At 36.8% G+C, this 27,352-nt stretch overlaps 1 protein-coding gene across 28 annotated transcripts in view; it reads right to left on the minus strand.

The window, feature by feature from the left end:
- CEP290 (centrosomal protein 290) overlaps positions 1-27,352 on the minus strand; it is a 92,246-nt gene that overhangs the window by 5,932 nt on the left and 58,962 nt on the right. For 14 of the 28 annotated variants that reach the window (XM_060413999.1, XM_060413997.1, XM_042246580.2 and 11 more), the window contains 13 exons: positions 24,694-24,907; positions 23,263-23,400; positions 21,459-21,680; positions 20,995-21,117; positions 20,253-20,398; positions 19,776-19,931; positions 13,943-14,066; positions 9,633-9,767; positions 7,177-7,263; positions 6,337-6,501; positions 5,694-5,816; positions 4,326-4,498; positions 914-1,055 (listed from right to left, as the gene is read on the minus strand). In XM_060413999.1, the coding sequence (XP_060269982.1) occupies positions 914-1,055; positions 4,326-4,498; positions 5,694-5,816; positions 6,337-6,501; positions 7,177-7,263; positions 9,633-9,767; positions 13,943-14,066; positions 19,776-19,931; positions 20,253-20,398; positions 20,995-21,117; positions 21,459-21,680; positions 23,263-23,400; positions 24,694-24,907 (1,948 nt within the window). Of the gene's footprint in view, positions 1-913; positions 1,056-4,325; positions 4,499-5,693; positions 5,817-6,336; positions 6,502-7,176; positions 7,264-9,632; positions 9,768-12,725; positions 13,487-13,942; positions 14,067-19,775; positions 19,932-20,252; positions 20,399-20,994; positions 21,118-21,458; positions 21,681-23,262; positions 23,401-24,693; positions 24,908-27,352 lie in introns of those variants that run through there. The other 14 variants (XM_060414003.1, XM_060414002.1, XM_060414012.1 and 11 more) reach the window with 3 other exon arrangements.

Here is a 27,352-nt window from a genome sequence, read left to right on the forward strand (position 1 = left end):
ATTTCAAGATGGAGGAGCCTCTGAAGAAAAATAAGAGAGTAAGAGGACAGAAAGTGAATGGAACGCAGTGCGGGGATTGGGAGGGTCTGAGGAGCCTGCATTTAAGGAGAGACATGCAAGTGGGGAGTGAGGTATGGGAATATTTGGACACAGTATTCTAAACAAGGGAAACAAAAGCAGGGCCCTGAATAAACCAAGTGAGTTTGGTCTGTTCCAAGGACTGAAAGGAGTTACTGTGGCTAGAATACTGAATACCAGAGAAAGTAAAGATGAAGCTAGAGAGGAAACCAGATGCCAGATCATGTAGGTCCTTGCCGGCTATGAAAGAACTTCAGGATTTTATGCTAGGGTATGGGAGCCACTGGAAGATTCTAAGGGTGGACTGCTATGATGTGCTTTATACTTTAAAAGGACTACTTGGTAAATACGTGTAAAGTCTGTCAGGGATAGGGCTTCCCAAGGCTTCCCTGATATCTCAGTTGGTAAAGAATCCGCCTGCAATGCAGGAGACCCTGGTTGAATTCCTAGGTTGAGAAGAAGTGCTGGAAAAGGGATAGGCTACCCACTCCAGTATCCTGGCCTGGAGAATTCAATGGACTGGTGTGGGGTTGCAAAGTGTCGGACACGACTGAGTGACTTTCACTTAGGGCTTCCCAGGTGGCGCTAGTGGTAAAGAATCTGCCTACAATGCAGGAGGCGAGATGCAGGTCCGATCCTTGGGCTGGGAAGATCCCCTGAACTAGGAAATGGCAACCCGCTCCGGTATTCTTGCCTGGGAAATCCCATAGACAGAGGAGCCTGGAGTGCTACAGTCTACGGGACCATAAAGAGTCGGACACGAGTGAGCAACTAACACACACACACATACACATACATACACACACACAGAAGGTGAAACAAGGACATTACTTGCCTGTTGCTCAAGGTCTGCCGTATATTTCTTAACTCTCTGTTCCCTCTCTGTTGCTTGTCTTACAAGCTGTTTAAGATCAGTAAGGCTTTTAGTTTTTTTGGCAATATCAGTTTCTAATTCTTTCAACTTGGTTTCATACATTCTAAAAGTATAAAGGGAAAAATGGTATAGACATGGAAAATAATTTCTCTTATTGATTTAAAAGCCACTGAAAATTTCTGCATTAAAAATAAAGAATATCTTATACTGGTTCTTCTGGTCAAATCTTCTCCTACATATTTATTTAGCATTATATGACAGCAAGGGAGAAGTACCCCTTAATTAACAGGCCAGTTAAATTGAGGATTTAGGTGTTTCCCAAGATTATAAACAAGGATGGAGCCTGATGAATCTGACCACTGTAAAAGGTTAATACCTTTTTCAGTCACAAAACTAAGAAATAGAAATTAAATTCATAAGAATATAAAATTGTATATTGCTGGATATTCTTAAGAATATACTTAAAGATAACTAATGCATTTCTCTCTCTCTCTTTCACACACACACACACACACACACACACTTGAGTTAATCACAGAATGTGTAAAAGTAGGGATAAGAAAAATGGCATATCTGAATAGATTTGTAATCTTTCAGGAAATGATCAATAGTTCAAAAAAAAAAAAAAAAAGACCCCCAAAGAAATTTCTAAAACATTAAGCCAAAACGGTTTCCACAAGCATATTCCATCTTAGAAGAGACAACGTTCATAACATTCAGATTTCTCCAGAGAAAAGAAAAAGAAGAAGCACTTTGGCAAAATCAGGTTAAGGACACGACAAGGAAGAAAAATTATTATTTCAATATTATATCAAAGTAATTATCATCAAAGAGTATTTGATAAACCTTAGGAACTTAGAAGGCAACACTGTTAACCTAACAAAAACTGTCAAAAAAGTGCTGAAATACCTGAAGTGCACTCCTGCACTTCACTTAATTCCTAGCTCTAATGCCAGCCAGTCAGAGAGGCCTTCTCTGACCACCTGTCTAAAACAGCTCCTGCATCACCCTGGACTGTCTCAGCAGTTGGTATTATAAAGCCAGACACAGAATAGATGTCATTAGTTTATTGAGTAAATAATAGAACAACTATAAAGATTTCAGTATAAGCATAATGTGTCATGGATACCAAAAGATAAATCACTTTACTGACCTGGGTGTCTAACCCCAGCTGCAGATTTGAGCCATTTTTAAGGTGGACTTAGGGATATATGAGACTACAGACCAGAATTAGCCTTCTGTCAAGTTATGTTTTTTTGAAAGGTGTTTATTGAAGGCCTACTCTATGCTCAGTTACCTATACAGTTTTCAGATTAGAAACACAGAAATGATCTAAAAGGTCTCTCATTACCCTGCTCAAATTTATAAACCCTTTTCACATTCGTTATTTTTTTGTGTGTGTGTACCTTCACAGAGCCTTTTTTAGAAAAGAAAGGACAGGGGATTTATCATTTCCACAGATTAAAAAAAAAAAAAACTTTAACTCACAGAAGAACTGTAATTTACTTGAGGTCAGAGTGAGAAATGTGTGTGTCAGTCGCTCAGTCGTGTCCAACTCTGTGATCCCATGGACTGTAGCCCACCAGGCTCCCTGCCGATGCAGGAGACACAGGTTTGAACTCGGGATCAGGAAAATCCCCTGGAGAAGGAAGCAGCTACCCACTCCAGTATTCCACCTGGGAAATTCTTGCCTGGTGGACTACAGTCTGTGGAGTCGCAAAAGAATCAGATACAACTCAGTGACTAAAGAACAACAAGCCCCAGAAGCTACCTGGCTTTCTGAAGAAACTTAGTTAAAGTAGGCCTTTTAGAAATATATCTAACATAAAGCAGAGTCTAGCATGTAGCAGGTACTGAGAAAATACCTGCTAGATAAATACATCTCAAAGCAACTTAGAATTCTTTTGGTCCCTACATGATTGTAGCAGGAAATAAAGGATCAACCAAGAAGCAAATTGATAGGCCGGCTGGTTGAGAGCCTCTGCTGGAATCTAAGCACACAAAAGGAGAGACTCCTTCTCCCCTTTATACCATCACATATACTATTTCAGTCAGCCCTCACATTAGCCCTCTGACAGAATCAAGAAACAGCTATGGGGTGGGAGGAAGAGCAGATTCTGAGTACTCTCATTATGATGTTAGAAAGGGACCCTTCTTCAGGACTGTCTGGCCACCTGGGCCCTCTAATCTACCTGTAAAACCTTCCTTCTGGGAGTTGTCTGACAGGGGCAAGTGCAGTGCAGCAGGCCCCCTCTGAGACCTGCTGTAGCCTCACAGTGCTAAGATTTCCATGCCAGCTGTAGTGATGGTGACCGCAAACCCACATCCAGTCCATTCTAAACAGCAGCTAGACATCCAAGGGGGTACTTAGATGCACAGACAGAAGGAACTCTAAGAATATGGTAAGATAAAGACGACTCTGCCTTCTGAAATGGGGTCAGCAGATGTAAAGAACACAACTTCCTTCCGGATGATGTTACAGGGAGGGACGTGGGCAGGATCTCATTGGTCTCCACTTCTATGCATACTCCTTGAAGTAGCTGCTTAAGGTTGAAATGAGAATGACACCAAAGCCTTTTAGCGACTCATCAGTCACAATGAACCACCCCTGGTGGTAGTGACAATGAACATACGAATATTTGCTAGTGAATTCCTGTTGCCCTCATTCCCAGAATTAAGAAGCAATGAAGCTAAAACTTGATCCCGGCTACGTGGCTGCTACATTATGTGTGCACGTGTGCTCGGTCATGTCTGACTCTTCTGCCACCCCCTGGATTACAGCCTGCCAATGAATTATAGCCTGAACCTCTTTCATAGCCACAAAGTTTATTTGATAGGCAGGAATCACACATACTTGTAGAAAAGGCTCAAGGGGTGGGAGAAAATCAAGTGCCAGAAAGTAGAGCTGAAAGACACTAAAACTGTCTGCTGAATTCATCTGTTGAAGGTATTTGAAGACCAAGCTGCCCAGAACATAACTCCAAAACTGCAGCACAGCCTACTCTGGTATGCCACAGCTTGTGACAAGACGGCTCCATTGCGCCTGGCTTATACTTGGGGTAGAAAACGAACGCAGCACGGAGAAAAGCAGGACTAGTTGGGCACCGTCAGTCTGGGCTCATGGTTGACAGTAGCTTCAGGAAACTTGCTGGGCTCCAACACCCTCAGCCCAGCCCCAGCTCTGCTCTGATCCATGCCCTGACACCCCAATTAGTTAAATCTCTTAAGGAAGAAAGAGTAAGGATCATGTTAAACCACCCAACGGTTCTTCATGAAAGAACTAAGTGAATTAGATAATGTCATATTCTTTAAAGACAATAATGGCAGAATTAGAACTGATAAAACTGGCAAATGTTAAGCTGCTTGTTCCTACCTTGTAACAACAATTGATTTCCAGCTCTTGCTGTCCGCACCTTCAAGCTGTGGACCTCTACTCTCTGCCAGCTGTAATCTCTTACCACTCTCTTCTAGTTGAACTGTCATCTTCTCATTTAATATCTCCAAATTATTCTTAGCTATCCGTAATTTCTCTGCAGCTTCAGTTTCCTATCATTAAAAGCTAATTAGTATGTTATGCCAAAAGGTAATACTGTTCTCATGAATGTAATATATTCAAAATTATCACTACAAACTAGAAAGAAAAATAACCTGAAGTTCTAAATGCTGATTAAAAGTCCAAAAAAAATCCAGTATTTTTTTAACTCTAAAACTGCAATATGGTCATCATAATTACAACAGTGCATGTAAATGAGGTTATAAAAATACATTTAAAATATTTTACTCCATAGTTACTTTGTCATATTTGTTATAATAGTTACCAAAAATGGAATAGTTTATGTCTTTAGATTTTTTTAAAAAGATGTTTTGACTCTTTAATACCTGAGACATAACTATAAGTATAAACTGTGTGTAAGTACCACAGATTATTTCCATTATTAAACATCTACATTCAAAGAGCAGTATCACTCTGGCCTCAAAATGCGTTCAGATTCCATTGTAACTAGTTTAAAAATATTAATTGCAATTAATTTTAGTGACACATTTGTCTGGGGCAAGGAATATATTCTGTGTCTTAAACAGAAAGGAATCCTACTGTTTAACAAAATAGTTTCATATACTGTCTTGTACATCAAGTGTAATTCTAAGACATGTGCATAAATATTAATTCATTTAAACCCTGTAGCAGCTCTGTGAAATAGATACACTTAACAGTCCCAGTTTTACAGATGAGGAAACTGAGAGAAGGAGAAGGAATAGTAGATTGCCCTCATTCCCAGAATTAAGAAGTAATGAAGCTAAAGCTTGATCCTGGCTGTGTGGCTTCTACATTATGTGTGCACGTGTGCTCAGCCATGTCCGACTCTTCTGCCACCCCCCGGATTACAGCCTGCCAGGCCCTCTGGCCGTGGGATTTCCCAGGGAATAATACTGGGGTGGGTTGCCACTTCCTCCTGCAGGGGATCTTCCCAACCTAGGGATCGAACCCTGTCTCCTGCATTGGCCGGTGAGTTCTTTACCCCTGTACCACCTGGGAAACCCAGCTGCTACATTATACTGCCTGGTAATTTATTATTTTTTTATTTTCAATGTTCCTCACTATGAAAGGATGGTGGGCATAAAAGACAATTCCTAAGTCTCTTAATATCTATTGTGAATAGACACTCATCAACTATTTCATTCAGTTTTCCCAAAATGTATTAATTAACATAAAAATAAGTGTAGTCAATAATGAAAGTCATACTTTTTTAAGTTCTTTACGAAGTCTGTCATTTTCAGCAACAATTTTTTCTGTGCCCTTGGCTTTGGATTCATAGTGCATGCTCAACTGACGTCCAAGATGAACTTTGAGTTTTTCTAATTCAGCCTAGAAATTTAAAAAACTCTACATTATCAAAATGAGGAAATAAATGATGGTCCCATAAACTCATAAAACTAAGTTCAACATAGTTTTATAGCTGATATTTGATACAATTAAGAATTAAATTCTTCCCTTTAATACTGGTCATCTAGAGCAGAGGTTTCCAATCTTGGCTTAGAATGAGCTGATGACTTAAAAAACAAAACAACAATACCAATGGTGGGACCAATCCCCAAATAACCGATCAATCTCAAAATTAGGGTCTTCAGCAACTGTATTTTTGAAAATAGACACAGTTAATTATTTTATGTTGCCAGAGTGAGAACCAATGGTCTGGAAATAGTAAGATGACCACATGATGCTACTGTAACACTTTAATCATTGTCTCCAATATTTTTTTCCACATGTGTAAAATATCTATTCATCCATTAAAGCCACTTTATATACTATATTTAAAACTGTCCTTAAAAATTAATACAAATTGTATCAGTATAACATTCTGTACAAATGGCATTAAGAATATTACCTTCAACTTTTCATTTTCCATCTCAATATTAGCCATTTTTTCACTGGTCAATATTCCTGATGCTTTTTTCAGCTGTTCATTTTCCCTTTGGACTTTTTCGACTACTTTTTTCATTAAACCAATGGTTTTTTCTAGTTCTGGGATTGTCTTTCCACTTCTACCAGACTAGGAAAAAATGTTAACTTTTTATTTAATCAAATATTTTAGAAAGTACAGTATAAAGTACCAAGAATACAAGAGGTTTATTATTAAACTCATTGTTGATTCCTAACATTTGAAGCCAAAGTTTGTATTACTTCAACTCATTATAATAACTTTATGAAAGAGGAATTACAATCTTCACTTTACATACAAAAAAATCAACACTCAGAGAATTTGATATTCCTAAAGTCATGCAGCTAATAAGTAACAGCTTAAACCCAACATTAGTATATTAGCATTATAACTAAGAAGCTGCCATGAATATCATAAAAAGTAGTTACAAAATGTTAGAATCAGACCAAGAAGCAGTTAGTAGTTACCTCAATGAATAGAAGGAAGATTCCTGGAAGTTAAATGTTTTCAAGATGTGGAGGGAGATGCAAAGAAAAAAGAGATGGTATAGAGTCCAAGTGGAATCAAAAGCATGTAAGATGTGACAGATGATGAAATTTATTAACTTGAAACAAAGAGAAAGCTTAGTGATGTTTTACACTGTACATGCAGCAGAATATAACTGAAACTAGAAGCACCAGTAAAGGCATATCAATACTGCTATGACATATCCAACCTTTTATTCTCACTTCCAGCATATCCCTTCTGAAGCTAAAACAAACATATGGCATACTCTCACATACTCACCCCTCTAACGTGGCCAAGTTTCCGCTCTACTTCTGCTTTTTCTTTCTTCAGAAATTCACACATTTCCTTCAAGTCTCTTACCTGATTCTAGAATATTAAAGAAAACATGTAACAGTTTAACACAGCTGTAGCCACTGATAAGGAAAGGCAAATCACCGGAACTACCAGTTTCTTCCAACGTATAGCTTAAGTAAACAAGTGGATCTTCCTAGTAATGAGAGGATTTTGAACTGCGACTTATGTTGAAGTAAAGTGTACTAATACAAGAGATTTTATATATGGATTTAAATATATATTTCCTACATTATTGCTTCAGTTCAGTTCAGTTTCTCAGTCATGACCAACTCTGTGTGACCCGATGGACTGGCAGTACACCAGGCCTCCCTGTCCATCATTACTGCCTTAGTATACAATAATAAATTTGAGTTCAGAACTCCTGATTTTAACTGTCCCATAAATTACATATGTAGAACCATATCCACATGGTACAAAAAAATAAAGAATTGCTCTGACACTGGTTTTAACAGTGTAAAAACCAGAATAAGAAGTAGGACATAGATTAATTATACTATTACCAGTGGAATTAACATGTTGCTAATATTCTAAGTTAAAAAAACAGAAATGAAACAGTCAGTCGAGAAAAAGACTCCAATAAATAGGAAAAGATTTCGAAAACCAAAAATAAATTTATAACAAATATCAAAATAAAATTTCTAACAGAGATAATCATCCTAAACATTTTTAAAGGAAAAGGAGTACGTCAAGGCTGTATATTGTCACCCTGCTTATTTAACTTATACGCAGAGCACATCATGAGAAACGCTGGACTGGAAGAAACACAAGCTGGAATCAAGATTGCTGGGAGAAATATCAATAATCTCAGATATGCAGATGACACCACCCTTATGGCAGAAAGTGAAGAGGAGCTAAAAAGCCTCTTGATGAAAGTGAAAGAGGAGAGCGAAAAAGTTGGCCTAAAGCTCAACATTCAGAAAACGAAGATCATGGCATCTGGTCCCATCACTTCATGGGAAAAGATGGGGAAACAGTGTCAGACGTTTTTTTTTTTTTTGGCTCCAAAATCACTGCAGATGGTGACTGCAGCCATGAAATTAAAAGACGCCTACTTCTTGGAAGAAAAGTTATGACCAAACTAGACAGCATATTCAAAAGCAGAGACATTACTTTGCCGACTAAGATCCGTCTAGTCAAGGCTATGATTTTTCCTGTGGTCATGTATGGATGTGAGAGTTGGACTGTGAAGAAGGCTGAGCACCGAAGAATTGATGCTTTTGAACTGTGGTATTGGAGAAGACTCTTGAGAGTCCCTTGGACTGCAAGGAGATCCAACCAGTCCATTCTGAAGGAGATCAGCCCTGGGATTTCTTTGGAAGGAATGATGCTAAAGCTGAAGTTCCAGTACTTTGGCCACCTCATGAGAAGAGTTGACTCACTGGAAAAAACTGATGCTGGGAGGGATTGGGGGCAGAAAAGGGGACGACTGACGATGAGATGGCTGGATGGCATCACGGACTCGATGGACATGAGTCTGAGTGAACTCCGGGAGATGGTGACGAACAGGGAGGCCTGGTGTGCTGCGATTCATGCGGTCGCAAAGAGTTGGACACGACTAAGCGACTGAACTGAACTAAACTGAACTATATTTTAAGAGCTACCCTAATATTTTATTACTTTTCCAAATATTTTGAAATGTGGTACTGTTAACTAAACACACCAACTATCTTTTGCCACACACACAGCGTTTGAACTTGCCACTTCTGTTGTCTGGAATTCTTTTTCTAGTATCTTATGACCTACTTCCTTACCTGTCCCCTAGTTCTCTGCTAAAACATCACTTTATTAATAAGGCTTCCCCTTACTACTCTATTTTAAAGAGCAATCCCATATACTGTTGACTGCTGAACAATGTGGAGGTATAACTTATAGTCAGTCCTCTATATCTGCAATTTCTCTGCATTCGTGGATTCAACCAACCATCGATCAGGTAAAACAGCAGTATTTACTACTGAAAAATATCCCCATATAAATGGACTCTCGTAGGTCAAGGGTCAACTATACCCCTATCCAACACGCACACACGCACACACACACATGAACCATGCTTTTTCTTCTTAGCATTTAACATCAGCTGACATACAATATACTGACTTGCTTACCTATTATGAGCCTTCCTGCTGGAATATAAGCTCTACAAGTGCAAGAATTTTTCTGATGGCTGTTTCCTAGCACATGTATCTTTGTACCTGATACAAAGAAGGCCCTCAACAAATAACTGTTACATGAGTGAATGCAGAAAGTATAAACGCTACCATATTTCATGAATATGAGTTTCTGGCTTCTTCATAAGCTAACACAGTAAACATTACAATTAAGTAGGGAGAAAAAGGTTTTCAGGCATTAGACTTTCTAACTATAATAAAGAATATTAAATTTACCTTTAATCTTGGCAAATCTTTATTTGCTTGTTCAAGCTGAAATTTGAGTTCAATATTTTCAGATGACAACTTCAAGTTTTCCCTCTGGAGCTCCTGTTCTCTTTGATAATGATCATCTGAATCTATTCCTGAAGTCTTCAGGAAAATGAAGTTAGGAGTATTTTTAAGGTATAGCAAATAGAAGCTGCATAAGACACGCTGGGTAAGAAAACACTATGCTAAAAGGGAACAGTGTTCCTCAAAAGAATGAGAAAACTGGAGAGCTCCAGGTAAAACAACCATAAACAAACTCACAAAACGTAATCAGTCTCTTGAAATTAATACAGAAAACAAAGTCAATATGATTTAATGATGTCCACACATATAATCAGTGGTTCTTTCAGTCCAAAATAAAATATTATTGTTATCTGACTGTTATAGATTGCATTGTGCCCCAACCCCCATCAAACCCCCAAATTCGTATGTTTAAGTTCTAATTCCCAGTACCTCAAATGGCCTTATTTGGAGATAGGGCCTTTTCAGGCTATAAGATAATTAAGATAAAACAGGGTCACTAGGGTGGGCCTTAATCCAATGTCTGATGTACTTGCACAAAAACAAAATTTGACACATAGATATATATAGAAGGGAGTAACTACAGAGACAAGGAGAAGCTAGCCATCTATGAGCCAGAAGAAAGGCCTGAAAGGATCCTTTCCCCAAAGCCTAAAGAAGAAATCAACTCTGCCGATACCTTGATTTTGGACTTCTGGTTTTCAGAACTGTGAGAATAAATTTCTGTTGCTTAAGCCATCAACTCCGAGGTGTTCTGTTATGGTTGCCATAGCAGACGAATACACAAGCCTACAAAAAGTGCCTTAACTCCTTCCTCCTTTAGGAAGCTATCCCTCATTCCTGGAGCTAAAATAATCACTCCCTCCTCTGAAATCCAGTAACACTTTATTTGCACTTGTTTTGGCATGAATCTACCTTGGGGGGTTATTATCCATGTTCATATTTATTTCTCATTCTAAACTGTACATTATTTGAAAGAGAAATCTGTGCTTGGTTACTTTTTACAACAAAGTAGTGAAGATACCACTTATAAGATTGTTAAAGAGCATTATATGAGATAATGTTGTGAAAGCACTCAGAACAGTTTTAGTTTTTTCTCTCCCATTCTAGTCTCTTGGCTTGATTAACTATCAAGTCAATAATTCCAGAGACATTATTATGATCATCATCATATTATATACTGATATATTATACATCATTATTAAAGTATAATATTCTGTAAATACATTTATCATACCTGGCTCTGTAACATCATTTGAATTAGCAGTAGGTTAAATACATTCTGACACTTTCGCTCTTTGGTTAAAAAAAAAAGTAAAAACAAGAGTAAGTTTTCTTAGGTAAAACAGAGTTAAAGTAAAGAAATTAGAGAATAGGATGTAGAAAAGTAAAGGGATTCTGAGCTGAGAGCACATAACACAGCACTGGCAGAAACACTGCATGTACCCACCTGACTTCTAACTGAGAGAATGTGGGCACTTACGAACATACATAGCGGCAAGGAAAGCAGACAGACATGTTTCATGGTATCAGTAAACTACAGCGATGTGTTCCTACGTTGTCAGATAATCCAAGTCTACATTCTGGTTCTACTACTATTAAGGTTAAAGTGAAGAAAGTGAAGTCGCTCAGTCATGTCTGACTCTGTGCCACCCCATGAACCACAGCCTACCAGGCTCCTCTGTCCACGGGATTTTCCGGGCAAGAGTACTGGAGTGGGTTGCCCCTGCCTTATCCAACTGTAACCATTAAGGTTAACACTAAGCAAAACCAACCCCTTGTAAGGCCTTCTGTTTCTGCACCTCACAAGTGAAGGCACTGATACTTTGGCAAGCTGTAGTGTCCTATCCCTGAGCTCTTCCATCTCCCTCACTTCATCTCTTCAGTCTGCAAGAGCAATTTAATAAATGATAATCAGTACCCCTCACTGATAGTTAATAAAAGACTAATTCTATCTGATCACAGGAAAGACTAATTCTATCTGATCTTACATGGAAATATTTTTTCCAACAGTTCTCCTCACTAAAATACAGATGCAATTATTCAAGTAAGTGAATGTGGATCATTTTTTTCTTCCTATTCGCAGAAAACAAAACTGCTAGCTGAGATTGTTTAAATTTTTGGAAAAAAATTCTAGTAAAACTCATCTATAAAAGTAAAATTAAAAAAAATTCTTGTATAATCAATTTCAGGGAGACTTACAAATTGTTCTGTAGAAGGAGAATCTTATTAAAAGGTATACACTGCTAAAAGTCAAGTTCTTAGGGGATGAGAGTTAGAGATAATACACAGATAATACTCAAATTCCCAATTACTTATTATCAAGTGAAAAAAAAGAAGCATTATGTGCCTGAAAAAGGAAATGAAGTAAGAATTAAGTCATTTTTGCCCATTTTCTCTCAATTTAAATGTCTAATTTAATGAGGACTTAGGTGACTAGAATATCCAAGGTGGAAAGGAATGAACAAATGAATGAATGCTATTTGATTTCAACTCAGAACGGACTTCTCACTCGGGACTGCCATATAAATTGACCAGAAGTAGAGCATATGTAGAAAGTTCATTAACTGTAGAATTAGACCTCCAGATAAATCCTAGTTCTGCATCTTCCTGATCACAAGGGATGTTTCTCCAAGCTTCCCAAGTAAAACAGAAATAGTTCTCTGCAGAGTATTGTGAGAACTATACCTAGGCAATACATATAAACTCCCTTTTCTCATTATATAAAAAAGTATCTGTTATAATACAAGGCAAAAAGATCATCAAAGGAACTTGCTATGTATATTAGAATGTTACAGAGCATCATAACAGATTTTTATCAATATTTTCCCTGTAGTGAAATTTGACTTGCAGTGAGATTTTACAACATGCTGAATTAGGAATTTCTAAGGCAAAACAAACACTTCTAAAGGGCCTTATTTTTGTTATTCTGTTATCTAATCTAATACTTTTAGTGAATACCAGTAGTAAAACAGAGACTACTAAAATGAATTAGAGAAATGCACGACCACTAAGTTTTAGTAGGAACTAGTCAAATACTGGGGTTTAAGAAGTTTATTAACAGTTAATATTTTTTACAAATCTGACACAATTTGTTTCCATTTGTACCATATGTATATGCTACTTGCTATAAGGAAACTCAGCCAACAGAGAAATAAAGGACTGCCATGTACTCAAACTTGGGCCACTTCATTTCTTGGCTGGACTGGCGCATTGGTTTCAGAGTGTGCCTCTGAACCCTCCTCAGCACACTGATCCAGGGCAGCCACCCCTGTGGCCCAGCCACGGTCCTCCCCAGAAGATTCTGCTGGATCCATGTGCTTGCCGTGATTCACTTCTTCAGTTATGTGTCCCTTTTCTTTCTCATCTTGCTTAGCTTTCTCTTCCCTGTTTTTATCTTCCTGCTCATCATTTTCACAGCAGTCTTGATTAATTTGCTGAACTTCAGAATTTGGATCATTTTCAAAACTGGGGTTAAAATTGGTCAAGGTACCTTCAGTTGACCTAAATGGACTTGATGTATTGTTTGTTCCTGACTCAGATTTATTTAACTCCATAGGACCTACAGTATCTTCTGCTTTGTGTTTTTCTTCATTACTGTAATTCTGTAGATTATGTCTAGGTACCTGATGATGTAAGTTGGCACTAACATCTATTTCTTTCTTATTTTTAATTCTGAGTACTGTTATGCGATTGTTTTGGTTCCTGTGTAAAGTGTTCTTTTTGTGAAAAATATTATGCCTGTATTTATTAACACTGGCAGCAAGAGGAGAAAGCGTAGTTGTGTCACATAACAGATTCTGCTTGAAGCAGACAGAAGAAAAGAAACAGGAAAAGAAAAGGAAAAAAATAATAAAAATATACACAGAAGTGTTTTAAAATAAGATACAACAAATAATTCTACATTAATCAGACTATAAAGACACACTAGAAATGTATCACACACATAAATGGATACAATGTTATAATGTATCTTCCTAATTTATCTATGTGTTCTTGTTACAACAGAACTCATAACTACATTTAAAATCTACAGAAATCATTTTTAATGAAGCTTTATGCGAAGCATAAGAACCACAAATTTATATTATGTAAAAAGAATTAAAGAAAACATATATCTTTACCAAGTAAAAACAAAAGCTGGATTTATTATATTAATATTAATGAGAAGGATCTACTATTTCTAGCTAGCTAAAGGCAGAAATTATTTCACTTTTAAACTTTAGAATTAAAACAATGAAAAGATATGCACTTACTGAAGGCCGAGAATATGCATCCTTTGAAAACTGCTTTTCTAAAGCATGAAGCTTTTCTTGGAGGTATTTATTTTGCAAACGTAAGTCTTCTATAACAGAATCTCGAGGAAGAGCTTGATGAGTCCTATGAACAATAATCACAGACTCTTTATTATTCAAACTGCCAACTCTTTACTGTTGTATTACATTAGAATATAGAAAAATACATTTTTAACACTGTATCTTAAATTCTACAAAACTTCAAAACTGTACAAAAATTAAATTGGGATATGACTATTCTATAAACTGATCCTCTACGGAGGATTTCATGGCTAGCCTCCTTTAAAGTAAGCATATTTTGATTTAAAGAAATGCATTAACGTTTGTAAAGAACATACATCTATTTTGGGATTGTGTAAGATAACTGAATAAAAATACCTACTATTTTTAAAACATTACATAATAATTTCATAACATTCATGTGCTTTTCAAAAAGTTCAAGGATTTTAATAGGTTCTTAGTGGGGCCAGATAACCTGTTTTTTTCAGTTTACACTCATCTGCATGATGTACAAGGCCCTCCACTATCTGGCACAATCCCATCTGTTCAGCACAGTTGTCCAGGAGTTTTCCCTTACTGAGGAAAATACATCCACTCTTACCCACACAAGAAAGATCACTTCTCCCCCTATGTCTCTGCTAGGGTTCTGTTTTCTCGGAATATCCTTTCTCCCTTTAATAGCTACATGTGATTCATAAAATTCACAAATTCACATTTGAACTGAGAGAGAAGACAAGTTGAAGTTCTCTTTTATAAAGTCTTCTCAATTATTTCAGCCTACATAGAGTCATACTATTCATACTAGAAAAGAGGCTATTAAATATCTAGAAGTATTAGAAGGTTTCAAAAGTAAAATATTTTGATCCTTCTGAAAACTGCAAAAAAAGAATAAAAGACTTGGTTTTATTCTGAATATATGCTTAGACTAAGAAAAACAAGGAAGCTAGGTCCAGACAGTGGCTATAAACAGGTGTCAAAATGAAGAGAAAATTTTCAATCACTTTTTTCTTCACCATCAAGGAAAATTCTGAAGAATTTAAGAAACAGTCATTTAGAAGGGAAGGAAATGGAATGTAGGTAGCTCATGAAGACTGTGAAAAGTAAATATTGTACAGACTGGAATAAAGTTCTGGAATTTGAAATATCAGCACACAGGTGATGAATTTACCTCTTTCTTTCCTCTATTATTTCCTAGCCTCAATACAACACAGCTTGAAACATGAAGATGAGCATCAGCAAGGCTTCAAGTTCTAGCTTCAGCAGGAGCAAGGGCACTTAAGAACACTTAATACTCTTAGGCACTGCAAAAATCCCTCCTTATTTTTCTCTCTTATGCACTCTCCTATCTCAACCCTCAGGCAATCCCAAGGCAGTGGTGGCAAAGGCTGCAAAGGAAATTCAAAGGAGCCGAAATTTTTAGGGAGACGAATCTTCCCCAATTGGTAGAGCTGTGATTAGTAAATGGGGAAAGCAAAGTAGGGACCCCACCACCACATGTCCCCTTTTTTGCTCTCTTGCTGCTGGCTTAGATGCAGACAAGAGCACAACAGCTGAAGTGCACAGTATAACCGGGCAACCAAAGCCTCAGAATGTGCCTTAAAGTACCAAAAAGGGGGGCTTCCCTGGTGGCTCAGCATTAAAGAATCTGCCTGTGATGCAAGAGACACAAGTTCAATCCCTGGGTCAGGAAGATCCCCTGGAGGAAGAAATGGCAACCCATTCCAGTATTCTTGCCTAGGAAATCCCATGGAAAGAGGATCCTGTTGGGCTACAGTTCATGAGGTTGCAAAGAACTGGACACAACTTAGTGATGAAACAATAACAACCAAAAAGAGGAGCCTGAAAGAAACCAAATGTATCAGTGAGATGACAGAAGAAAAGAGCTCTAGAAAGGAATCTTATAAAGTAGTTAATGAAGTACTGAGCTCACCCCTGAGCATGCATGAATGCATCTGATCCTAATCCGAACATTAAAGAATCTGAGAACTGACGTAACAGAAGACAGCCGACATACCAGACTGTCAATAGGGAAGCGCTCAGGCAGAACAAAGCAAAAGAGCACTGTAAAAGTTTTGAAAATGGTACTGGAACCACAGCCCACAGAAAGCAGGTTAAAAAATGGGGCTGAGCCTATCTAGACCTGCTAAAACAAAAATACTGCCTTTTCCACAGAATTCAATCAAGATCCAGAGTCGCAGAATATAACGTTCAGAAGCTCAATAATATAATCTGTATTATGTGATGTAAAAAGAACCAGAAACATCTCTACTCACATGCGAAAAGAATAACCAGAACTCAAGCTTAAGATAAAACACAATTATTTTCAGTTCAGTTCAGTCACTCAGCCGTGTCTGACTCTTTGAGATCCCATTGACTGCAGCATGTAAGGCTTCCCTGTCCATCACCAACTCCTAAAGCTTTCTCAAACTCATGTCCATCGAGTTGGTGACGTCATCCAACAATCTCATCCTCTGTTGTCCTCTTCTCCTCCTGCCTTCAATCTTTCTCAGCATCAAGGTCTTTTCTGATGAGTCAGTTCTTCGCATCAGGTGGCCAAAGAATTGGAGTCTCAGCTTCAACATCATTCCTTCCAATGAATATTCAGGACTGATTTCCTTTAGGATGGACTGGTTGGATCTCCTTGCAGTCCAAGGTACTCTCAAGAGTCTTCTCCAACACCACAGTTCAAAACCATCAATTCTTCAGCGCTCAGTTTTCTTATTGGTCCAACTCTCACATCCATACATGACTACTGGAAAAAACAAAGCTTTGACTACATGGACCTTTGTGGGCAAAGTAATGTCTCAGATTTTTAATATGCTATCTAGGTTGGCCATAGCTTTTCTTCAAAGGAGTAAGCCTCTTTTCATTTCATGGCTGCAGTGACCATATGCAGTGATTTTAGAGCCCCCAGAATAAAGCCTCTCCCTGTTTCCATTGTTTCCTCACCTATTTACCATGAAGTTATGGGACTGGATGCCATGATCTTAGTTTTCTGAATGTTGAGTTTTAAGTCAACTTTTTTCACTCTCTTTCACTTTCATCAAGAGGCTCTTTAGTTTTTCTTCACTTTCTGCCATAAGGGTGGTGTCATCTGCATATCTGAGGTTATTGATATTTATCCTGGCAATCTTGATTCCAGCTTGTGCTTCATTCAGCCTGGCATTTCATGATATACTCTGCATATAAGTTAAATAAGCAGAGTGACAATATCAACCTTGACGTATCCCTTTCCCTATTTGGAACCAGTCTGTTGTTCCATGTCCAGATCTAACTGTGGCTTCTTGATCTATAAACACATTTCTCAGGAGGCAGGTAAGCAGGTTTGGTATTCCCATCATTTTAAGAATTTTCCACAGTTTGTTGTGATCTATGCAGTCAAAGACTTTGGCATAGTTAATAAATCAGAAGTAGATGTTTATCTGGAATCTCTGGCTTTATCTATGATCCAACAGATGTTAGCAATTTGATCTCTGGTTCCTCTGCTTTTTCTGAATCCAGCTTGAACATCTGGAAGTTCATGTTTCACGTGCTGTTGAAGCCTCACTTGCAGAATTTTGAGCATTACTTTGCTAGCATGTGAGATGAGTGCAATTGTGCAGTAGTTTGAGCATTCTTTGGCATTGCCTTTCTTTGGGATTGGAATGAAAACTGACCTTTTCCAGTCCTGTGGCCACTGCTGAGTTTCTCAAATTTGCTGGTATACTGAGTGCAACACTTTAATAGCATCATATTTTACGATATGAAATAGCTCAACTTGAATTCCATCACCTCCACTAGCTTTGTTTGTAGTGATGCTTCCTAAGGCCCACTTGACTTTGCATTCCAGGATGTCTGGCTCTAGGTGTGATCACACCATCATGGTTACCTGGGTCATGAAGATCTCTTCTGTATAGTTCTTCTGTGTATTATCGACACCTCTTCTTAATATCTTTTGCTTCTGTTAGGTTCATACCATATCTGTCCTTTATTGTGCCCATCTTTGCATGAAATGTTCCCTTGGTATCTCTAATTTTCTTGAAGAGATCTCTAGTCTTTCCCATTCTGTTGTTTTCCTCTATTTCTTTGCACTGATCACTGAGGAAGGCTTTCTTATCCCTCCATGCTATTGTTTGGAGCTCTGCATTCAAATGGGTATATCTTTACTTTTCTCCTTTGCCTTTTATTTCTCTTCTTTTCTCAGCTATTTGTAAGGCCTTCTCAGACAACCATTTTGCCTTTTTGCTTTTTTCTTGGGGACAGTCTTGATCACTGCCTCCTGTACAATGTCATAAACCTCCGTCCATAGTTCTTCAGGCACTCTGTCTATCAGATCTATTCCCTTGAATCTATTTATCACTTCCACTGTAAAATCATAAGGGATTTGATTTAGGTCATACCTGAATGGTCTAGTGGTTTTCCCTACTTTCTAAAATTTAAGTCTGAATTTGGAAATAAGGAGGTCATGATCTGAGCCACAGTCAGCTCCCGGTCTTGTTTTTGCTGACTGTATAGAGCTTCTTCATCTTTGGCTGCAAAGAATATACTCAATCTGATTTCAATACTGACCATCTAGTGATGTCCATGTGTAAAGTCTTCTCTAGTGTTGTTGGAAGAGGGTGTTTGCTATGACCAGTGTGTTCCCTTGGCCAAACTCTGTTAGCCTTTGTCCTGCTTCATTCTGTATTCCAAGGCCAAACTTGCCTGTCACTCCAGGTGTCTCTTGACTTCCTACTTTTGCATTCCAGTCCCCTACATTGAAAAGGACATCTTTTTTGGGTGTTAGTTCTAGAAGGTCTTGTAAGTATTCATAGAAAAGATCAACTTCAACTTCTTCAACATTACTGATTAGGGCACACACTTGGATTACTGTGATATTGAATGGTTTGCCTTGGAAATGAACAGAGATCATTCTGTCGTTTTTGAGACTGCAGCCAAGTATTGCATTTTGGACTCTTTTGTTGACTATGATGGCTACTCTATTTCTTCTAAGGGATTCTTGCCCGCAGTAGTAGATATAATGGTCATCTGAGTTAAATTCACCCATTCCAGTCCATTTTAGTTCACTGATTCCTAGAATGTCGATGTTGACCTTTTGTATCTCCTGCTTGACCACTTCTAATTTACCTTGATTCGTGGACCTAACATTCCAGGTTCCTATGCAATATTGCTTCTTACAGCATCAGACTTTACTTCCATCACCAGTCACATCCACAACTGGGCGCTGTTTTCGCTGTGGCTCTGTCTCTTCATTCTTTCTGCTGTTATTTCTCTACTCTTCTCCAGTAGCATATGGGCACCTACCAACCTGGGCAGTTCCTCTTTCAGTGTCCTATCGTTGTGCCTTTTCATACTGTGCATAGGGTTCTCAAGGCAAGAATACTGAAGTGGTTTGCCACTGCCTTCTCCAGTGGAGCATGTTTTGTCAGAGCTCTCCACCTTGACCTGTCTGTCTTGAGTGGTGCTACAAGGCATGGCTCATAGTTTCATTGAGTAAAACAAGTTTGTGGTCCACGTAATCAGTTTGATTAGTTTTCTGTGATTGTGGTTTTCATTCTGTCTGCCCTCTGAGGGATAAGGATAAGGGGCTTCTGGAAGCTTCCTGATGCGAAAGACTGACTATGGGGGAAACTGGGTCTAGTTCTAATGTGCGGGGCCATGCTTAGTAATTTCTGACTAAGAGTTACTGCTGTCTCTTCACGTAGACTAGTAAATTCCTAAAGGAATTGTCTTGAACTTCTCTATGTTACCCAGTGCCACTTATGGTATATGTATGATTTATTATATGCTTCTGCATTTTAATGTATTAGCTTACCTCATATATGATATGTCATTTTCTAAGTCAAGATTTCTCTTTTTTAATTCTTCTAACTCTTTTTCTGACTCCAACACTCGCACTGCCATAACCTGATCAACAGTCAGGCCAGTTGTTTTTAGTTTCCTTTGCAGGGTAAGTTTCTCTTTATCAGCTCTGTGGGATTTAATACAGAATCATGAAAATGTACCATTCCCTGGCTTGTTCAATTTATTAAATTGTAGCTTCCTTATTATAAGATGTATGTTTGTACAAAAACGAGATCATTCTCTATTTGCTATGAGCTAAATTAACCAAACTCCACTTAGAAATTATTAAAATATATTTAATACATATTTTTTAAAAAATAAAAAGTGAAATATAGATACTAAATGATAAAGCTGGAGAATTTCTCATTTTAGCAAGTATACAAAAACTATATAACTTTCAGGTAAATGAAAAAGTATACATAATTAATTAGTTTTACATTAAACTCACTTGGCAAAAAGATCCTTCAAAGTAGTCAATTGCTTTGTTAGAATATAGACTTCCCCCTCTTTCTCTTTTAACTTGTTTCGAATTCCCTCTATTTTGGTTTGCCATTTTTTACCTTCTTCCCACCGAATTACTTCTTCTCTGGCACTCTGTAAGTAATAACAAATTATTTACAAGTTTAATTACATGGATTTTAGCCAATTTGAGTTCTTCTTTGGAGTTTACTAGTTAACTTGTAAGAAAATTTCAAGCTATTTTTCACACTACAGAATCAATTTATGAGTGGGTTGGTTATTGATTGTTACTGCAAACACTGAATATATCCAAGTCCCTCTGTTTACTCTGAAATAATAATCCAGTCCACTGAAGGATTAAATAGGACACATCTGGGTCAAGAATGAAGGATAAAAATGCCCAGATTTCTTTCCCAAAGGTCTGTAAACCAATCTATATAAACAATTACACTGGGAAAAGTGATAAATACAGCTGAATATATATGGTATAAAGGGATTTTGGATGTACTGTAATGTCAGAAAGAAGAGTAATTTCTGAGGAAGACGTACTGGTGTCTCTTCAAGTAGACTAGTAAATTCCTAAAGGACAGACACTTGTCTTGAATGCCTCTATGTTACCTAGTACCACTTACGGTATATGTATCAGGTCTACAGATCAACAAATTATCTAGTCTTCAACTACACATTTAACTATCACTACCTTAAACATATCAGTACATCTCTTCATATACCTTTTCTTTCATAGGTTTCATCTCTGCTTCATCCACTTTTCTTTCCAGTTGGCTTTCCAGCTTTTTAATTTTCTTTTGGAGTTCTTCAATTAAACTTTGTTTGTTATCTATCAAAGGTTTGCCCTAAAAAACAAGATGTAGTTTTACACTAAACAAGCATAAAAGTATCAAACAAAATACACAATAAATATTCCAACTGTAGAAACTTTGAGACTACAGCTAACCATACTTTCTAAATGACACTGTTGATATTTAAGCATAACATGGTAACTACTTCTATATTTTAATAAAATATGCTACTTTAAAACTACAAATACAATAGAGGTCACTGAAGGAATTAGCGGCTACATTAATCAAAGTGATTTGAAAGCTAGTTTCAGCAAATATTATAGAAAAAATGAAAAAGTGGAAATAAACTACTACCTGTTTATTATAAATCAAAACATTATCACAAATAAGACTACCTGTAATCCACTGGTTAATCTTTTAATTTGCCTCTTCAGTTCATTATTCTCTTGATCAACTCCATCTTTCTCTCTAAGCACTTTACCATAGGCTTTTTGTTTATTTTGAAGTTCATTGGTTAAGTCATTTAAATTATCAGTTAGTGAGTTTTCTCTGTTTTTACTTGTTTTAAGAGCTTCTTTAAGTTTTAAAATATTTTCACTTAAATCTTCAATTTGTGACTAATACAAGACAAAGAAAGGTGTAAATCATGAATCTTCAGCAAATATCAATGATAAAAGCAATAATAATAAAGTATACCACTAATACTTACTAATAAGAAAGTTTCAATCTAAATTCTTAAGTACACACATGCAAAAAAACCCACCACAAACTATATAAATTCTTCTATCCTCATTTCAAATGAACTAAGTCTACCTTCAGGGAAAAAACAAAACATAAAAAAACAGTCTAAAGCAATTCATCTTCAGCAAACACCTAGAACCAAAATTTCATCAACTAAGCAAATGTTTCATTTTGGCTGATTTAATTTATTAGAAGAACAAGTAAATATCACTGTATAAAGCATTTTTAAAAAATACCATGAAGCCTAAGAACAGCATAAAACAAAAATCTTTTAGTAGTTTGTATTCTATTTTGTAAAGACAAGACATAAAAGGGCAGTTCACAATACTAGACAGTATACATAAGCCACTAGAAAGGAGTTCCAAGCTGTCCTAGATAGCAACATAGATGGGATTACTTGTCCTTAATATATGTTTTGTTGAATAAATTATTACAGGCCCAAAGGGATTATCAATAGCCCTAATAGGAAATTAGCAGTAGTATAGCAGTTACACAAAATACAAACTCCCTTGGAAAAGTCAAAAAATTGTTTCAAGAAAAATGACTGAAAGTTTTTGAGGAATTCAGAGCAGAAATTTCGACAAAGAGAAAGGGACTGATCATCACAGGGCTATACCTATTTACATATTTATGACTTACTGGATTTTTATTACCAAATATGCTAATAATCTCAATAGGTCCAATAGGAGATTTAAAAAATCTGAGTAAAATCCAGTCCTTACATGGTTTAATGGTGATAAAGGGTATACATAAAAACCAAAAGTAAATAAAAATTACAAACAAAATAAAACATATAAAAACTATATGTTTTTATGTTTTAAAAACTATATGTTTTTATATGTTTTAAAAAAACTATATATTTTATATGTTTTACAAAATAAAACATACAATTTTTCATTTTATTCAAACTGTATGAAACTCTATGTAAAGAAATTTAAAAATCACAATTAAATGTACACATTTTAGAAAAAAAAATTTTCATACAGTAACAAACCTAATAACTGGGTAAGAAAATAATACACTGTCAAAAATTAAGAAATAATTTAAAAAAGAAAAGGTGTTAATGTTGGGCAGCCCTATAGATTAAATGTGGACCACATAATTTCCATAAACTACTTCAGGGGCTAAAAGAGGAAAGTCAATTAAGTCATATTATGAACTTAGCAAAAACTAATCTCACTTATCAATACAGAATTTAAAAAGCCTAAGAAAAATGTTTCTTAAATTTAATTCTATTGAGGACTGTCTTATAATGGACTACACTATACTAACCTTCAAGACAATATTCAGTGAATATGGTAAAGATATTTAGTGTTCAAAATGTGTACATCTATGCACTAATTATTTATTAGAATAAATTTCTTATTCATTATCAAAATTATTATATATCTAAGTGAATTTTCTTCCAACAGGAATTAGTGGGAATTCTGTAACATGAATGCACACGTTCATGTTCACCTTTAGCTCTTTAGTATGTCGATCCACAATTTGTTGAACATTGAGATTTGCCTCTTTCTGAGAAGTCACAGAAATAATACGTTCTTCAGCTGCTGCTGTCATTTCCGCCCGAAGTTCCAAAAGTGCCCGACTAAGTGCCTAAAAATTCCAAAACATACATAATTTTTAAACAGTGACACTTTATATGAGAAACATGTAATATAAAATACACATAAGATTCATTACTTTAAACTATTCTTATAATACCATGTGTTTAATCAGTGTTCATAAACAATCCAGCTGTTTCAAACTGATTTCCATTAGTAAGTGAACTCAGTTCTTCCCAAATTGAGTGTAAGAATCCAAAATCTTAATAATGATAATTGTGAAAATCTAGCATTAAATCAAACAATCTGCATTACCCAACCCAGGCATCTTCTGTTCTCAAAATTCTAAGCTGAAATATTTATTTAAATTACTCACTTAATACATGCTTCCATGTGAAATTAATTGAATTTAAGAAGACAAAGTTACAAGATTAGAAAAGACTTAAAATTTGCCAATAAATTTCATGAGCTAACACAGAAAAACAGCAGCACCTTCTAAAACAGTTAATTATATACAAAATCTGAGATAAGTGGAAAACAAACTAATCAACCTGTTAATCCACTGACCAACCCCTTTTCACAGCACTGTCTCTGAGATCTCCTTCTTTAATTTTCCTCCTCTTATCCTATCTCCCTCTTAATCCCCAGAATTGTTTAAAATTTTTCAATTATTTAAATTGTTTAAAATGGCCTCAGTAACAGAGCATCTTAACAGAAAAGGAGAGAAAATATTTTCAAGAAGATTTTTCTTTATTGAGATGGCTGGATGACATCACTGACTCGATGGACGTGAATCTGAGTGAACTCCTGGAGTTGGTGATGGACAGGGAGGCCTGGCGTGCTGCGATTCATGGGGTCGCAAACAGTCGGACACGACTGAGCGACTGAACTGAACTGAACCCACAAATCAGACTGATAACATAGAAAGATAAGTTAGACAATGCATAGATGTGTTAGTCGCTCAGTCGTGTCTGACTCTTTATGACCCTATGGACTGCAGCCCCACCAGGCTCCTCTGTCCATGGAATTCTCCATGGAGTGAGTAGCCATTTCCTTCTTCAGGGATCGTCCCAATCCAGTGATCGAACCCAGGTCTCCCACATTGGAGACATATTCTTTACTGTCTAAGCCACTAGGAAAGCCCAAGTTGGACTATATTTGAACTTAAAAACACCACCAATTTATAGGGCTTTCTAAAAGAGTTATCTTGAAAGACCCAACCTTGTTAACAGCTTAAGATAACGCTTATACTTTTTATTACAACAGAGAGATGCATGTTATCATCTTTTACAAATCTTCACTAACAGCATTCTACCACATGTTTTAACTTTCTATTGTTACTTACTTTTTGTTGTTTCTCTTTCAAGGCTAATTGGCTCTTTAGCCTTTCTACTAGATTTCTCATTGTAGTTGTTGGAGCTCTTGAATTTGCTTCTTTTTGAGTCTGAAGTTCAGATTTTAAACTTTGTGACTCCTTTTGTGATTGCACCAGAAGACACCTCAAATTCTCTACTTCTGCTTTAATTTTTTTCACTTCATCTGCATGATTTTCTTGGAGCCTAATATACAGCAAACATATATATTTAGTAGAGTGGTTGCAGCAATTCGGAGAAGGCAATGGCACCCCACTCCAGTACTCTTGCCTGGAAAATCCCATGGATGGAGGAGCCTGGTGGGCTGCAGTCCATGGGGTCGCTAAGAGTCGGACACAACTGAGCGACTTCACTTTCACTTTTCACTTCCATGCACTGGATAAGGCAATGGCAACCCACTCCAGTGTTCTTGCCTGGAGAATCCCAGGGGCGGCGGAGCCAGGTGGGCTGCCGTCTATGGGGTCACACAGAGTCGGACACGACTGAAGTGACTTAGCAGTAGCAGTAGCAGTTGCTGCACTCAACAGTTTGATTGATACAAATTTTACAAAGAACAAATGTTTGGTCCTCAGTATCCTTAAAAATCTAAGTCTCGATCCAAATCCTGAAAGAGGAACAATTCTTTACTCTACTTAACTACTATTTAACTTAACATAAAATAGACTTTCTTCCAGTTTCTGCCTACTATGTTTTTCCAACAACTGCATCAGTAATTTATGGCTCTAGATGGAATATATAGAGAATGAACAAAATAACACTTTAAATATTATGGTTCCTGCAAGACGCAACTGCTTCCTTTATATAAGGGTTTCTCCACCATGGCCATGACTGAAGTGACTTAGCAGCAGCAGCAGCAACCATGGCACTATTGACATTTTTGCTGGATAATTCTTCATTGGGGGTGGGGGTTACTGTCTATGCATTTTAAAACATTTAGCGGTATTCCTTGCTTCTACCCACAAGATGCCAGTAGTACCTCCTAGTCATTCATCAAAAATGTCTACATCAAATGTCCCTGAGGGGAGAGGAGAGCAAAATCACTTCTGCTTGAAAATCACTGCCCTATAGTGACATTTACAAAGACAAAATATAAACTTTCACAGAAACCATCCATGTGTACTCTTAATTTGTATATGGTTTTAAAGTCACCAGTACTGTATCTATAACTCTGTAGCTGTATATGGAAATAGATATTATAGTAGAAACTAAAGACTTTTTACAACTGAAGTGACTAAATGCATGCATGCACGCACAAAGACTTAGTAAATTCAATTAATCCTACTGCTCATTCAATATTAGTCTTATAAATGGAATTACATCATTACATCCAGTTTACTGTATTTACATAGGTACTACATTAATAAGGCCATCAATATCGAGATTCAAATTATTAAACTTTGTTCAGTGACAGAAAGGTATGTTAAACTATCAGCAGGTACAGTATTAAATAACCTGAGATTTGTTTCTTCTAGCAAATCTTAGGCACTTTAAATAATCATCAAACTGTAAAAATATAAGGTTTCACTAAAGAAATCACACAGAACTATAATTTCCTAAGACGCATTAAAATATGCATACCATTGTGCACATAGAGAATAAAAGTATTAACTTTAGGCTAAAATGACAGAAGTACAAAACAACAACTTCAAGTGTTTCAGGTGGCGAAACAGTAAATATACAAGGAGATATCAAAAGTTGATTATTTTCAACATCCAAGAATCAGATTCAGAAATGAGAGAAATGTTATGCTCTAAAATATGACAGAAACTTAATATTTCAAAAATAGCATCTCATGTATAAAGTTTAACAGAAAGAGGAAATACAGATTGAAAATATACCACATGCTACTTTAATTCTCTTTTCTCTTAGAGAATAATTCATTTAAAGTGGCAGCTTCTTAATAAAGCAAAAATAGTGTTAGCTTTGTCAGAAGCATCTTGGATAAATGAATAAAGAATCAAAGGTTCCAATAAGGACCTCAGAGATGGAATAGAATTATAAGTCAAGTAGTTTACTTTCTCATTTTTTTTTTTTTGAGATAAGAAACTGAGCACCAGAGATAGTTCTACAGTGATTACAAAATACCTAAATATAAGCCTGTTTTATTTAATGATTGATTTATGGCTGTTCTGCGTCCTTGCTGCTACATGCGGGCTTTCGGTGAGTGCCGGGGGCTACTCGCTAGTTGCTGTGTGTGGGCATCTCATTGAGGTGGTTTTTCTTGTGGTGGAACATAGGCTCAAGAGCACGCAAGGTTCAGCAGTTGCAGCACTTGGGCTCAACAGTTGAGGCTTGCAGCCTCCAGTGCACAGGCTCAGCAGGTGGGGAGCATGGGCGCTGCTGCCTTGCTGCATGTGCAGTATTCCCGGACCAGGAACTGAATCCTGGTCCCCTGCAATGGCAGCTGGACTCTTTACCACTGGATCACCAGGGAACTCCTGTACCTATTTTAGTTTCAAAATTTATACTCTGATAAATGATTGAACAATGTTTAGAATTTCTAATATAGAGAATGCTTTGAGCCCTCCACTGTTGATGTGGTTAATAAAAAAGATTAATATTTCATTCAACAAATATTTGAGCCTTAAATGTATGCCAAAAACTGTTGTTGCTGCTGCTGCTGCTGCTGCT

Source organism: Ovis aries, chromosome 3, assembly GCF_016772045.2.
Source record: "Ovis aries strain OAR_USU_Benz2616 breed Rambouillet chromosome 3, ARS-UI_Ramb_v3.0, whole genome shotgun sequence".
NCBI lineage: Eukaryota > Metazoa > Chordata > Mammalia > Artiodactyla > Bovidae > Ovis > Ovis aries.